The sequence below is a fragment of the Myxine glutinosa genome, chromosome 1, assembly GCF_964187855.1.
Source record: "Myxine glutinosa chromosome 1, kmMyxGlut1.1, whole genome shotgun sequence".
In the NCBI taxonomy this organism is placed as follows: Eukaryota; Metazoa; Chordata; class Myxini; order Myxiniformes; family Myxinidae; genus Myxine; species Myxine glutinosa.
In genome coordinates, this window is record NC_136261.1 from 361,880,359 (window position 1) to 361,894,614 (window position 14,256).

The following is a 14,256-nucleotide window of genomic DNA, read 5'->3' on the forward strand; positions in this document are numbered from 1 at the left end:
ATTGGTCTTTTAATAAACTGCTTGTTACTCTTTGATTGTTGTGGAACCTGGTTTGATTCCCAACATCCTGGTGTCAGAAGTGGGATCCAACTCTGAGTGAGATTTGAGAGACAGACCCTGCGGAGAGAGGCTGGCCAGCACTGATTTGATTAAGGTGAGCTTTCATGCTGAGGGGTCATTTCAAATTGAGCTCTGTTCACTCACCCAGGCTTTGTCTGTCTCCCCTTTCGTCGCTTCGTGCTTGGATCACGAACAAATTGTAAGTGCAGGCCTATTTGGCTCGGAGTAACGAGTTGTTTTATTGATCTACCAAGGATAGGGGTCAGTTAGCAGGAAGGGGGGGATGTGAGGTTAGGCTGCTGCAGGGCAACGCCGGTAAAACCAAGAACTTCCCAGGACAGGGCAGTCTAGAGACAAGATGGGGTATGCCATTGCATACCAGGGAAAGTATAGGCTGCGGGCTAACGAAGAAGACCCAAGGGAAGGGACAGGGCCAGGAAAAAGGAAGAGCGCAGGTACCAGTTAGGCTTGGCAGGAGGGGTAGTGGCAACTACAAGGTCAAGCCAGGAAGCTCTAGACAAAGCTCTAGACAAGAGAAACCTTCCCATCTGACTATTGGAAACTGTTCGGGGTGGTGGAAAGAGGAAGCGATGAAGAGCCAGGCAGCGGTGAAACAGGCTAGCCTGGCAGGAGTTGTAGTGACAACTACAAGGTCAAGGCAGATGGAGACCAGGGTTAGGACAGTGCTGAAACTCCAGTGAGATAAAGCACAGGAAAACAGAAATCCAGGTAGAAACAAACAGGACAGGTGATCCTGAAGAGAAAATAAATAGGCTCACAGGAAGGGGCTAGGTAAAAGCACAGGTAGGAAGGATTGGAGTGGTATTGAAATATTGAAGCATTAAAGCTGTAGTCTTGAAGCTACAAGGACAGAGGACAATTAAGGAAATAGTCAAGCAAGCGAACCAGCGACTGATGCCACTGGAGGGAGAGCAAACAAAGATGGTAGCTGGGCTGGTGAGAAACTGCCTGGTTTTATGTTGATTTTGGATATCAATTTTTCAGTTGCGCTGATTTTTGCTGCATTAATTTTTCTCTATTTCCTAAAATGATTATCTAATTGCTAATATTGCTGTGGGTTGACAAGTAGGATAGAATACGATCCTAATTCCTTTAGTCCAGTGCATATGGGACGGGAGAAATGTAAGATGACGTCAGTGTGCTCCGAGTTGAAAGGAAGACGAGGTCATCACATTGGATCCCTTCCAATGTCAGAAGGTAATTGGAGAGGTGGGGTGCTGATTTCTGCATGAGGTTGGCAGAATTTGCCCTTTGTTGGCAAACGACTTTTGTTTGCATTTCGTTTAATAAATGAGCTGGCATATAGAGACTGTGGATTAGACTGCGCCAGTCTGGAGAAGTGGTGTCCTTTGGAAGTGAGTTCGAGTCTGGTTGGGTTCTGGGGCTTGTGGTTCGCCTCTGTTGTCTGTCTGTGTGATTGTAAGTCCTTGGTGCGATTCCATGGAGGGCCAATGAGTGCTCAGGTGCTGAAGTGATTTAACATCGGAATGCATCTCTCGGAGGACCACCAGCTGTTCCAGGGAGGTAAGGTGTGAAATATAGTGATGTGATCTTCGCTGGAAATGTGGTTGAGAGTGGAATGGCAGCGGGGAAGAATCGTTGTTGTGGTGCCGTGTACAATGTCATTGTAGAAGAACGTCGGGTGGCGAGTGTGGACATGTTAATCGGCCAGGATGTTGCGGATCTCTGTTTTATGTTGTGGCCTGGTTGTTGACAACATCATTGTCCCATTGTCAACAGAGGGCATCTCTAGACACACCAACAGAGGAAGGAGTAAAACAGGACACCTGCACTCAGACAAACAGTGAGAATTGACGAGAGCGAGTCACAGTGGGTGAGAAACACCAGACAGTAAGACATATGAGAACTATTTTTATTTTCAATAAACAGACCAGGTTATTTTTTATTTGTTTATTTATGAAAAATAAATAAATAAAAAGGGAGGTTAGTGGTGGTTTGTTGGATTGTTGAAGTAATTCTTCTTGTTCTAGCAGTAATTCTAGTTGAAATCCTAGTTGAAAGAATTAAAATGTAGATATTGGGATATTGGGATTCATAGTAGATATTGGGCAACTATTAGGATATTAGCAATTGGGATTCATAGTAGATATTAGGCAACTATTGGGATATTGGGAAATTGGGATTCATAGTAGATATTGGGCCAGGGATATTGGGCCAGAGTGTTACGTGGTCCCCTCGGTGACTACCTGGTCTCGGTAGTGAATTGGATATCTCAAAATATCCTGGCTGTGAACTGGACATCTCAAAATATCCTGGCTGTGAGCTGGGTATCTCAAGATATCCTGGCTGTGAGCTGGATATCTAAAAATATCCTGGCTGTGAGTTGGATATCTCAAAATATCCTGGCTGTGAACTGGATATCTCAAAATATCCTGGCTGTGAGCTGGGTATCTCAAAATATCCTGTCTGTGTGTTGGAGATCTCAAAATATCCTGGCTGTGAGCTGGGTATCTCAAAATATCCTGGCTGTGAGCTGGGTATCTCAAAATACCCTGGCTGTGAGCTGGTTTTTCTCAAAATATCCTGGCTGTGAGCTGGATATCTCAAAACATCCTGGCTGTGAGCTGGAGATCTCAAAATATCCTGGCTGTGAGTTGGATATCTCAAAACATCCTGCCTGTGAGCTGGGTATCTCAAAATATCCTGGCTGTGAGTTGGAGATCTCAAAATATCATAACTGTAAGCTGGAGATCTCAAAATATCCTGGCTGTGAGCTGGGTATCTCAAAATATCCTAACTGTGAGCTGGAGATCTCAAAATATCTTGGCTGTGAGCTGGGTATCTCAAAATATCCTAACTGTGAGCTGGAGATCTCAAAATATCCTGGCTGTGAGTTGGATATCTCAAAATATCCTGGCTGGGAGCTGGAGATCTCAAAATATCCTGGCTGGGAGCTGGATATCTCAAAATATCCTGGCTGTGAGCGGGGTATCTCAAAATATCCTGGCTGTGAGTTGGATATCTCAAAATATCCTAACTGTGAGCTGGAGATCTCAAAATATCAAGGCTGGGAGCTGGAGATCTCAAAATATCCTGGCTGTGAGTTGGATATCTCAAAATATCCTGGCTGGGAGCTGGAGATCTCAAAATATCCTGGCTGGGAGCTGGATATCTCAAAATATCCTGGCTGTGAGCGGGGTATCTCAAAATATCCTGGCTGTGAGCGGGGTATCTCAAAATATCCTGGCTGTGAGCTGGGTATCTCAGAATATCCTAACTGTGAGCTGTATATCTCAAAATATCCTGGCTGTGAGCTGGGTATGTCAAAATATTCGAGCCATGAGCTGGGTATCTCAGAACATCCTGGCTGTGAGCTTTATATCTCAAAATATCCTGGCTGTGAGTTGGATATCTCAAAACATCCTGCCTGTGAGCTGGGTATCTCAAAATATCCTGGCTGTGAGTTGGAGATCTCAAAATATCCTAACTGTAAGCTGGAGATCTCAAAATATCCTGGCTGTGAGATGGGTATCTCAAAACATCCTGGCTGTGAGCTGGGTATCTCAAAATATCCTGGCTGTGAGCTGGGTATCTCAAAATATCCTGGCTGTGAGCTGGAGATCCCAAAATGTCCTGGCTGTGAGCTGGAGATCTCAAAATATCCTGACTGTGAGCTGGAGATCTCAAAATATCCTGGCTTGGAGCTGGGTATCTCAAAATATCCTGGCTGTGAGCTGGGTATCTCAAAATATCCTGGCTGTGAGTTGGATATCTCAAAATATCCGGGCTGTGAGCTGGGTATCTCAAAATATCCTGGCTGTGAGTTGGGTATCTCAAAACATCCTGGCTGTGAGCTGGGTATCTCAAAATATCCTGGCTGTGAGTTGGATATCTCAAAATATCCTGGTTTGGAGCTGGGTATCTCAAAATATCCTGGCTGTGAGCTGGGTATCTCAAAATATCCTGGCTGTGAGTTGGATATCTCAAAATATCCTGGCTGTGAGCTGGGTATCTCAAAATATCCTGGCTGTGAGTTGGGTATCTCAAAACATCCTGGCTGTGAGCTGGGTATCTCAAAATATCCTGGCTGTGAGTTGGATATCTCAAAATATCCTAACTGTGAGCTGGAGATCTCAAAATATCCTGGCTGTGAGTTGGATATCTCAAAATATCCTGGCTTGGAGCTGGGTATCTCAAAATATCCTGGTTGTGAGTTGGATATCTCAAAACATCCTGGCTGTGAGCTGGGTATCTCAAAATATCCTGGCTGTGAGTTGGATATCTCAAAATATCCTAACTGTGAGCTGGAGATCTCAAAATATCCTGGCTGTGAGCTGGAGATCTCAAAATATCCTAACTGTGAGCTGGAGATCTCAAAATGTCCTGGCTGTGAGCTGGGTATCTCAAAATATCCTGGCTGTGAGCTGGGTATCTCAAAATATCCTGGCTGTGAGCTGGGTATCTCAAAATACCCTGGCTGTGAGTTGGGTATCTCAAAATATCCTGGCTGTGAGCTGGGTATCTCAAAATATCCTGGCTGTGAGCTGGGTATCTCAAAATATCCTGGCTGTGAGCTGGGTATGTCAAAATATTCGAGCCATGAGCTGGGTATCTCAAAACATCCTGGCTGTGAGTTTTATATCTCAAAATATCCTGGCTGTGAGTTGGATATCTCAAAATATCCTGGCTGTGAGCTGGGTATCTCAAAACATCCTGGCTGTGAGCTCAGTATCTCAAAATGTCCTGGCTGGGAGCTGGGTATCTCAAAATATCCTGGCTGTGAGCTGGGTATCTCAAAATATCCTGGCTGTGAGCTGGGTATCTCAAAATATCCTGGCTGTGAGTTGGGTATCTCAAAACATCCTGGCTGTGAGCTGGGTATCTCAAAATATCCTGGCTGTGAGCTGGGTATCTCAAAATATCCTGGCTGTGAGTTGGATATCTCAAAATATCCTAACTGTGAGCTGGAGATCTCAAAATATCCTGGCTGTGAGCTGGGTATCTCAAAATATCCTGGCTGTGAGTTGGATATCTCAAAATATCGTAACTGTGAGCTGGGTATCTCAAAATATCCTGGCTGTGAGCTGGGTATCTCAAAATATCCTGGCTGTGAGCTGGGTATCTCAAAATATCCTGGCTGTGAGTTGGGTATCTCAAAACATCCTGGCTGTGAGCTGGGTATCTCAAAATATCCTGGCTGTGAGCTGGGTATCTCAAAATATCCTGGCTGTGAGTTGGATATCTCAAAATATCCTAACTGTGAGCTGGAGATCTCAAAATATCCTGGCTGTGAGCTGGGTATCTCAAAATATCCTGGCTGTGAGTTGGATATCTCAAAATATCGTAACTGTGAGCTGGAGATCTCAAAATATCCTGGCTGTGAGCTGGAGATCTCAAAATATCCTAACTATGAGCTGGAGATCTCAAAATATCCTGGCTGGGAGCTGGGTATCTCAAAATATCCTGGCTGTGCGTTGGATATCTCAAAATATCCTGGCTGTAAGCTGGGCATCTCAAAATATCCTGGCTGTGAGCTGGGTATCTCAAAGTATCCTGGCTGTGAGCTGGGTATCTCAAAATATCCTAGCTGTGAGCTGGATATCTCAAAATATCCTAGCTGTGAGCTGGATATCTCAAAATATCCTGGCTGTGAGCTGGATATCTCAAAATATCCTGGCTGTGAGCTGGGTATCTCAAAATATCCTAGCTGTGAGCTGGGTATCTCAAAATATCCTAGCTGTGAGCTGGGTATCTCAAAATATCCTAGCTGTAAGCTGGATATCTCAAAATATCCTAGCTGTGAGCTGGATATCTCAAAATATCCTAGCTGTGAGCTGGATATCTCAAAATATCCTGGCTGTGAGCTGGGTATCTCAAAATATCCTAGCTGTGAGCTGGGTATCTCAAAATATCCTAGCTGTGAGCTGGGTATCTCAAAATATCCTAGCTGTGAGCTGGGTATCTCAAAATATCCTAGCTGTGAGCTGGGTATCTCAAAATATCCTCGCTGTGAGCTGGGTATCTCAAAATATCCTAGCTGTGAGCTGGATATGGACAGATTTGGTGGTTGAATTGTGTCGGTGACGAGCTGATTAGATTTTGGTATAGGACTGAATGCATATCTAGCTTATCAGTGGGATACAAAATGTAAACTGTTCAGCCTGGTGGAGCTGTGGGCTGTACCGAGTGACCTTCTTGTTTTAAAATGTTTTACTGGTTTACATTAATATTATTGTAGTAGCTCATGGGGGTGTTGTATGCAATTGTATGGCCAGAGCTAACTCTTCAGGAATCCACTAATTGAAGGTCCAGGAACAATATTTGGTTGGTTACACATTTCCCATTGCGGGCGAAATGGGTGAAATGACCACGCCCTTTTTGCACGAAGTACTACCATCCGCCGCGACTATCTCCAGAACCGTTGGACATAGGAGGTTGCCTGACCACTCAAAATGTGCGGAATGGCCACATTATGGGGGGTCAGTAATACATTGTCATATCCAAACGGTAATGGTTTTTAAGATAATTACCAAAAACCGTTTTCAGCATGTTACGCACCACAATTATACAATACCACCAAGGCCACAACATATGTATGACACTTTATCATATTGTCCCTGTTGTACCTTTTGCATATTGTTCCTATTTTGGAATTTAATTATTTGGATTTCTACACTTTTTGGCTTTACTACAGCCACAAAACGTCACACAATTTATGTTCCTTTCTCTGCAAGTGCACGTTTTGGTACTCATACATGATGTTGGGCATTTGCATGGAGGGGGCAGGTCATCGGGCCTGCACGATACTGGCAGAATCACTGGTGTTATGCCAACATCCGTTGCTTCATACCCATACTGGAGTGGATCTGGATTGGTGACTGCAGGAGTTGGGGCTTGCAACCACATCTTACACTGCAAATATGCTCGCTTTATGTGTTCTTGTATCGTTGATGAACAGCACATAAGCTGGTTGAAGTCCAGTTCTTTCTTGGAGTTGTGGTACTGCTCCCATCGATATTCATCGAAAGTGGAACAGTCGGTCTTCTTTAACCCAGACACAAGGAACTTTTCAGCATTGCTTGTCATCTGTGGTGACAGTTCATCTTCACCAAACCCTTCCAGTAGGGAGAGATCCATGGATGCTTTCAGGCCAGACAGCTTTGGACCCACCTTGCTGGTACTGTCGCAACTGCTGAGAGCATGAATGGCTGGGAGACACGACACCAAACCGTTGTCCAGTTGATCAACCAACAGGTGGACTGGTACAGTTGTCTTTGTTTTCCGGTTACCAAGCTTCACGTACAGCTTTTGTAGTTGCCAGGTTTTGTTGAAGTGGAAGATGAGGTTGATAAAGACATCTGTGTCAGGTGAGACAACCAATACTGATTGAACCCCGTGTTTCACAACACCATCATTAATATGGAACATGATTCTGTCGTCGGCTTCTTCCTGGTTACTTGAGAGCTCTGTGATCTGTGTTTCAATGCCAGCTAACAGTTTCCTGCATTCACCCCCATATACTCCTCCAAAGAAGATCTCCTTGTCCGATTCGACATTCTGCAGCATCCACTTGAAGACATACTCCTGCAGCCGAACTTTGTTCAACATTGAGCTCCAGAACATAGCAAGATCGACAGGGAGTTTCTGATTGTCAGACCTAATGGTGATAGTGATTTGTTCTGAAGAACTTCTCTGTGCCTGTTCCATTTGCTTGATTGATGCTTTTAGATAAACATCAAATATAATGTCTATTCTTGTGGACTTGGAGCCTGTAGCAAGAATGCTGTTGGAAAGACTCTCAGCCAATTCCCCGAATGTGTGAAGGCCCATCTTTTTCATCGCTAGTTTACGCACAAGTGCCATGAAGTCCACTATTGTCATCTGAGCGTCACTCTTTACATTCCTCGTCTCCTGTGGAAGTTGACTGACAAGTTCCCTGGTTAAGGAGGCTTTATCGGGCTTCTTCAATTTGATGCCATCTTTACATTCAGTGGTGAGGAACTGGGATGTGCTGGTCAATTCATACTTCAGGAGTTCTAGCATGCTGTACCCTCTTTCTCTAGCATAGTCAATGTACCTAATCGTTTCTGCAGCATCCTTTTTCGCCATCGATTTCTTCGCTGTGGGCGGAGTATGTTTCACGAAAACAGTCTTGCGGTTGGTAGGGATTGTATCATGTAGGTGCTTCTCCTTATCCTGAAATCTGGTCTCAACAAACTCTTGATAACTCTTCTCACCAATTTCCAGGCATTTAAGTAATCCGTCAACAACCTCCTGGGGTATGTCAGCTTCAGTAGAGATGTTCTGAAGTCTGATTCCAGCGCCGAACGGATTGTTGATGGATTTTATGTAATCCAGAAGCGTCTTCGCACGATCATGGCCAATCTTCGTAGAATTTGGATTGAACTCATGGTGTAGGCTCAGTTCACTGTCATCTTTGTCTCCCAAGTTACACCATTCCAGCAGCTGTGCCACTAGGGCTGTCAACCGAGCCGAGACCGGGACGAAATCCCGGCGGTTTCGGCTTTCGAGACGGTCTCGGGACGGTCCCGAGATAAATTGATTGACGCAATTTCTCGGTAAAACAATCCCGGTTAAAATTCCAACTTCTTGCAGATATTTTCCATAATAGAGGCATTTATTGAGCCTTGCTTTCATTACTCTGCTTCTGCACAAGCATCATTTTTCGCACGTGCAGCTGAACTGACACAAACGATGATACTTGATAGATAAAGTAAACTCACTGTTCCAGGATTTTCCCCTCGTCAACAAACGATGCACTGCAAACGAATCCGAATTCCGAATCCGGATCTTCACCAACATCTAATCATGTCCTTGTCACACACGCTGCATCTCCACAAAATTTCGTCCGAATCCGTCCACAACTTTTTGAGATATTGTGTTCACAAACAAACGGACAAACAGACAGGAGTGAAAACATAACCTCCATCCACCTTTGGTGGCGGAAGTAACAAAATCAGGATGAAGGTCACAATGAAAATCCGCCGCATCGCGGCTTCATTTAAACCGTTGAATCCTTCCGCTGTATCACTCCGCCTCGCTCCGCTCTACGCTGCGGTCACGTGTCCGTCCTTGGAGACGACTTACGGAATGTGGTTGCTAGGGTCTTTAGCACATTAATATCGAGGGACTCGCTCGAGCCCCGTGATTGGAGGGACGATGTTTATTTAGATTAAAAACACGTTTATAACGGATTATTCTACACACAATGTATTAATACAAGTACAATACATTATGTAGTTTTATGAAATGAGTTTTTGATGAACGTTTATGTTTAATTGCAACGCTAAATCTATACATTGTAAGAATCCCTCGGGGTTTGGTGTGACGGTTTGAATGTGAAAGTATTTTGGTTATCTTATCTCCACTTTAGGCCTGATAAGTTGATTACGTTTACTTTAGTCAGAGAGTCAAAATAAGGAGGGGGGGGGGGGTGATCACTACACCCGCCTGCTTTATAATTTACTAGCAGAAGTACCCGGCATTGCCGGGCGGGGGAGGGGAGGGGAGGGGAACGGGGGGGGGGGGGGAACAGGGGGAGGGAGGGAACAGGGGGGGGGGGGGAGCGAGCCCCTTGGCGATCACAACTCACAAAATGATAATGAAACTCCAACCGGGACTCGAATATGCCTGGGCAGAAACATTTTCTCCCTCTCTCTGACATTCCGAGCAAGAAATTACACGACAATACAAACTGTAATGAGATAACCCGGTCCCGTCGGTGGCCGATCATCTGCATGTAGGCGGTGTATTTTATTTCATCCCGGTAAATGGAAGCTAAGTCGGAATTTAAGTACTCAACATCAGAAATGAATTTTTTTCATTGTTGTTTATATATTGTAATGAAATTCCATTATTTTTGCAGCCTTATTATTTTTTTATTTTTTTTTTATTTTTTTTTCTTTGCCGGGAACCGAGCCGACCCGAGATCCCGTTATGAAAATTGAAAATTTATCGAGACGGTTCCGAGACGGGATTTTGAATCTAGCTAACAGCACTATGTGCCACATGAAGATCTTTCTCATGCTTTAGGAGATTCCATAAGGCTACTGCTTCTTTCTGTCTAGTCATCCCAATGATACCTCCAGCAACCTTGGCGGGTTTATTGTAACACTTCTCGAGTGCCATGTCAAATCCTACTGCACTGCCTTGTCGGAGAGTGTGGTACATCACCCATCCACCATCTGTAAAGCATCGGTAGATACCCGGGAACTTCCTTTGTATGTCTAGGCAATCTTCAAGGAACAGCGTGCCCCATCTGCAATAGTTTGTCCGGCCAAACCCGAAGAACAAAGGCATGCACATCCGCACAGCTGAAACGAAAAGATGCTAATCGCCTTGCCGAATAGAGTGTGTCAGATCTCCCAGGATAGGATACAGCTCATCCAGAAACAAGCTCCAGTACCTCACATTCTCAGTACAGGCCGTTTCTTTCCATTCTGTGAAAGACTTCTTCAAGTCTGCGTGTAAGATCTTGCTTTCTTCCCAAATCTCTCTGAACTCTGCATGGTCAACATCTAAAGCCTGCTGCATCTTAGTTTCCATGGTCTCTATTTGCTGGTCTAATTCACAACTAGTACTGTCCTGGTCAGCTTGAAACTGCTCAAACATAAGAACTGTCATCACTTCTGATACAAGACTCATTGCCTCCTTGCCTTTGCAATAGTGACCTCCAGTCATGACACTATTCTCTACAACAAGCTTGCCAAAGGCTTCAGTCTCAATCAAAGCCAGATCAATACCGATACAGCCTAAAAACTTCTCAAGGCAAGCGATGACAATCTTCTCCATGTGAAAAGGTCCCATTCCAAGGAATATGTTACCAAACTGATCTGGCTTCAACAGCTGGATTTCCTTGGCGATTGTATACACCCCTTCATCAGACCACAATGCCCCTGACATGGCATTCTTTTGTTTCAAGACATCCTGAAAGTTAATCATGGATGTAAATATTGTGTCCATTTCGGTTGCGACATATGGAAGGATGGGTACAAATGACTTCTTTGTAACATCAAACTTCAGTGGATCCTGGAGTGCACTCATTGTTGCTGTGAAGCTAGGAAAAGAGCCCTACTCGCGATCTGTGTAATTTTGTCTTGCCATGAAACAAACAATAAACATCTAAATTAGGGTTCATTGTAGTTTTTTATGCAGATTGTTGCTAGACTTTTCTATTCAGGAATCAAGTAATTGAACAATAGGAACAGGAACAATAGGAATAATTGTGGTGCGTAACATGCTGAAATCGGTTTTTGGCAATTATCTTAAAAACCATTGACTTTTGGATATGACAATGTATTACTGACCCCCCATAATGTGGCCATTCCGCACATTTTGAGTGGTCAGGCAACCTCCTATGTCCAACCGTTCTGGAGATACAGTCACGGCGGATGGTAGTACTTCGCGCAAAAAGGGCGTGGTCATTTCACCCATTTCGCCCGCAATGGGAAATGTGTAACCAATCAAATATTGTTCCTGGACCTTCAATTAGTGGATTCCTGAAGAGTTTAGCTCTGGCCATACAATTGCATACAACACCACCATGAGCTACTAGAGTATATTGTTTTTAACTCAAATACTTTATTTACAGGCCTTCAATAAGGAAGAAGGGGTCAAAGTGCGTGTAAACCTGCTCTGCCCCTCGGCGACAGACACCCCAATGCTTCAAACCTCTATCTCAGCCAAGGGCCCTGGATGTGCTCTGGGCAATCTGCAAGTCTTCAACCAATTTTTTGGGGATGAGGAACTTGAGTGAGCAACCAATTGATCCTGGAGTGCAATGACTGTTATGCAAAAGACTGCTGTTCATTGGTTTGGAAATGTTTGTTATTCACATCTAAGGCAGATATCTCATGTCATTATTGTGTTGTTATCGTTATTGTATGCATATTGGACCAGGAATTCAATTTTCAGTTCAGCCTGCATCATTTCTGAGATTACTTCGTTGCATCATCTCTGAGACATGGCACAATAATTTGAAATTTGCCAGAGTGCAACGGATAACTCCCCACAATGTGCGACACTGCAGGCTATTTAATGTCCAGATGGGACACCTTGTTTCTCATCCAAATGAGCGATGGCTCACATGTCGGTTTTTTGCCTTGCGTGCGAAACACGAGGATGACAGTTTATAGCTGGGTCAAAATTCAAATGCAGACAATATATCTCAGTGGCGAGTACACATACCACTAGGCCTTCCTGCCAGCCTATTATTTCAATAGTGTCCTTTCACTGACCTTGTGTTTGTTATCTCACATTTCGACCAATGTGATGATCCTCCACAACAAGAATATGAACACATTTATTTTGTGATCAATAGCCTAGCCTGTAGTTGTTTTGTTCAATCCTGTTCCCATGAATGGATAACATCCCCTGTCCAACCGTGTTTCTGACAGGCCAAGAACAGTAGCTGAGGCCTGCATGAGGTTAGTGGAGGATAAGAGCCTGAATGGATCTGCTTTGAAGGTGGTGGCCTCCACAGGAGCGGAGTTAGTGCAATTCCCTGAGCTTCTACTATAAATGGATTGTGTGTGTGTGTGTGTGTGTGTGTGTGTGTATATGTGTGTGTGTGTGTGTGTGTGTGTGTGTGTGTGTGTGTGTGTGTGTGTGTGTGTGTGTGTGTGTGTGTGTGTGTGTGTGTGTGTGTCATGTTTTTTGTGAAGTGTGAGACATAATGAACGTATAATGCACGGATTGCACGCCCTGCCCCAAACACATCTGGGCCTGGTGACAGGTCTTCTGTGACCTTGAAATTATACTTGTACATCTGAAAAATAAAAGAGTTGTTCTGACTCGCTGTCACACTTCCTCTTCTTGTTTTTTTTCCACACTTCCATTTTTAAAGATGGCTTCCAAAATGTCATTAAACGACTCATTTGAAACGTCCATCATTCATTTTCATACACATACAGGGGTGTAACTAAAAATCATGGTGGGAATTAGTCCCCCAAGTTGATACTCAAATTTTCTCTAACTCATGTCCTATAAGTTTTGCAGCAAGCTCACATCTTGATAAAGTGTGTTTCAACGGATGTCCACATACGACCGAGGTTATCAATAATTTCGGAAACAACATGCAGAAATGATTCATCCTGGGTATTGGCTGCAGTGGCTGTACTTGACTTGGCAGTTTGGATTGGATGTTTCATTTGCTTATGAATGATGTGCAACAGTGCTGGTGATACATTCAATCCAGATCTGATTGTGTGGCAGAAACTCTTGTTCTCACCTCATTTTCTAATCGATCACTATACTCAGTACACGTTGCAAGTTTTCTGTCCAGGTCGATCTGCTGTCCGGCACAGAACGACTTTTTCCAGTGTGCAAGATTCTTTGGGTTCTTCTCCAGACATGCAGCACCACAAATCAAACAGTTCCTCTTGATGTCAAATGTCCCACTCAAGTCCAATTTATTCCTTGTAATGTGAGGTTCGCTGTGAGACCGACGGATTTGATCACTGATCCAATGCTTTTTCAGTGATCTTCTTACATGTTGGCAGGATGTGTATGTCGATACACATGACCTGTGACATTATATTGTTAATTTCTCATTCTGCTGTAGTTGTTCTAATTCAATGTGTGGAGAATCACCCTTCTTCTTACTTGCGTCAATGATTCTGTGAATCCGTTTGCTCTGGACGATTGTATCTGATACCTGATCACCTTTGTTGTATGTTTTGAAGAAGTAGCATTGAGGTGCCGAGACATCACTGTCTTCAACTATTGCCTATGTAAAAGAACCAAGACCAGGCAATGACAGCACGTTCTCGATATTTTCATTCCAAACAGCATCATCGTCATTCCAATCACAAATTAATGCTATAGTATTAATATATCAAAATATAATGTTAAATTGTGATTGTAGTGAGATACTATCAAACCAGCGAATCGTCATCAACCGTTCACTTCCGGATTTGGGAGCAAGGTCCGTGTCAATCGCATTTCAAAATTATAATTGTATTGAGGAATTTATGAAACCTTCTACCTACATTATGACACCTGCTGGGACCCCATCAGTTCCACATAAGCTTATTATATTTCCTTTTAGTAAAATATGCAACTGTAATGGTTACTAAACGCTGTGCCCCTGTCATGTGACCAGATCCTCAGCTGACTGGTGTACTTTGTGGGCAATACATACGGACAGACAAACGCTGTTCTAGACGGCAATGCCCTATGGACTACGCCATAAAA

General features: G+C 43.8%; 1 protein-coding gene across 1 annotated transcript in view; it reads left to right on the forward strand.

Annotated features, from left to right (window-relative positions):
- The window catches only part of LOC137413198 (15-hydroxyprostaglandin dehydrogenase [NAD(+)]), a 519,074-nt gene extending 506,205 nt beyond the window's left edge, over positions 1-12,869 (forward strand). Inside the window, exons 6-7 of the mRNA XM_078769975.1 lie at positions 11,654-11,814; positions 12,459-12,869. Of these exons, the coding sequence (XP_078626101.1) occupies positions 11,654-11,814; positions 12,459-12,582 (285 nt within the window). The 3' untranslated portion in view covers positions 12,583-12,869. The remainder of the gene's footprint in view (positions 1-11,653; positions 11,815-12,458) is intronic.
- Positions 12,870-14,256: the final 1,387 nt, after the last annotated feature.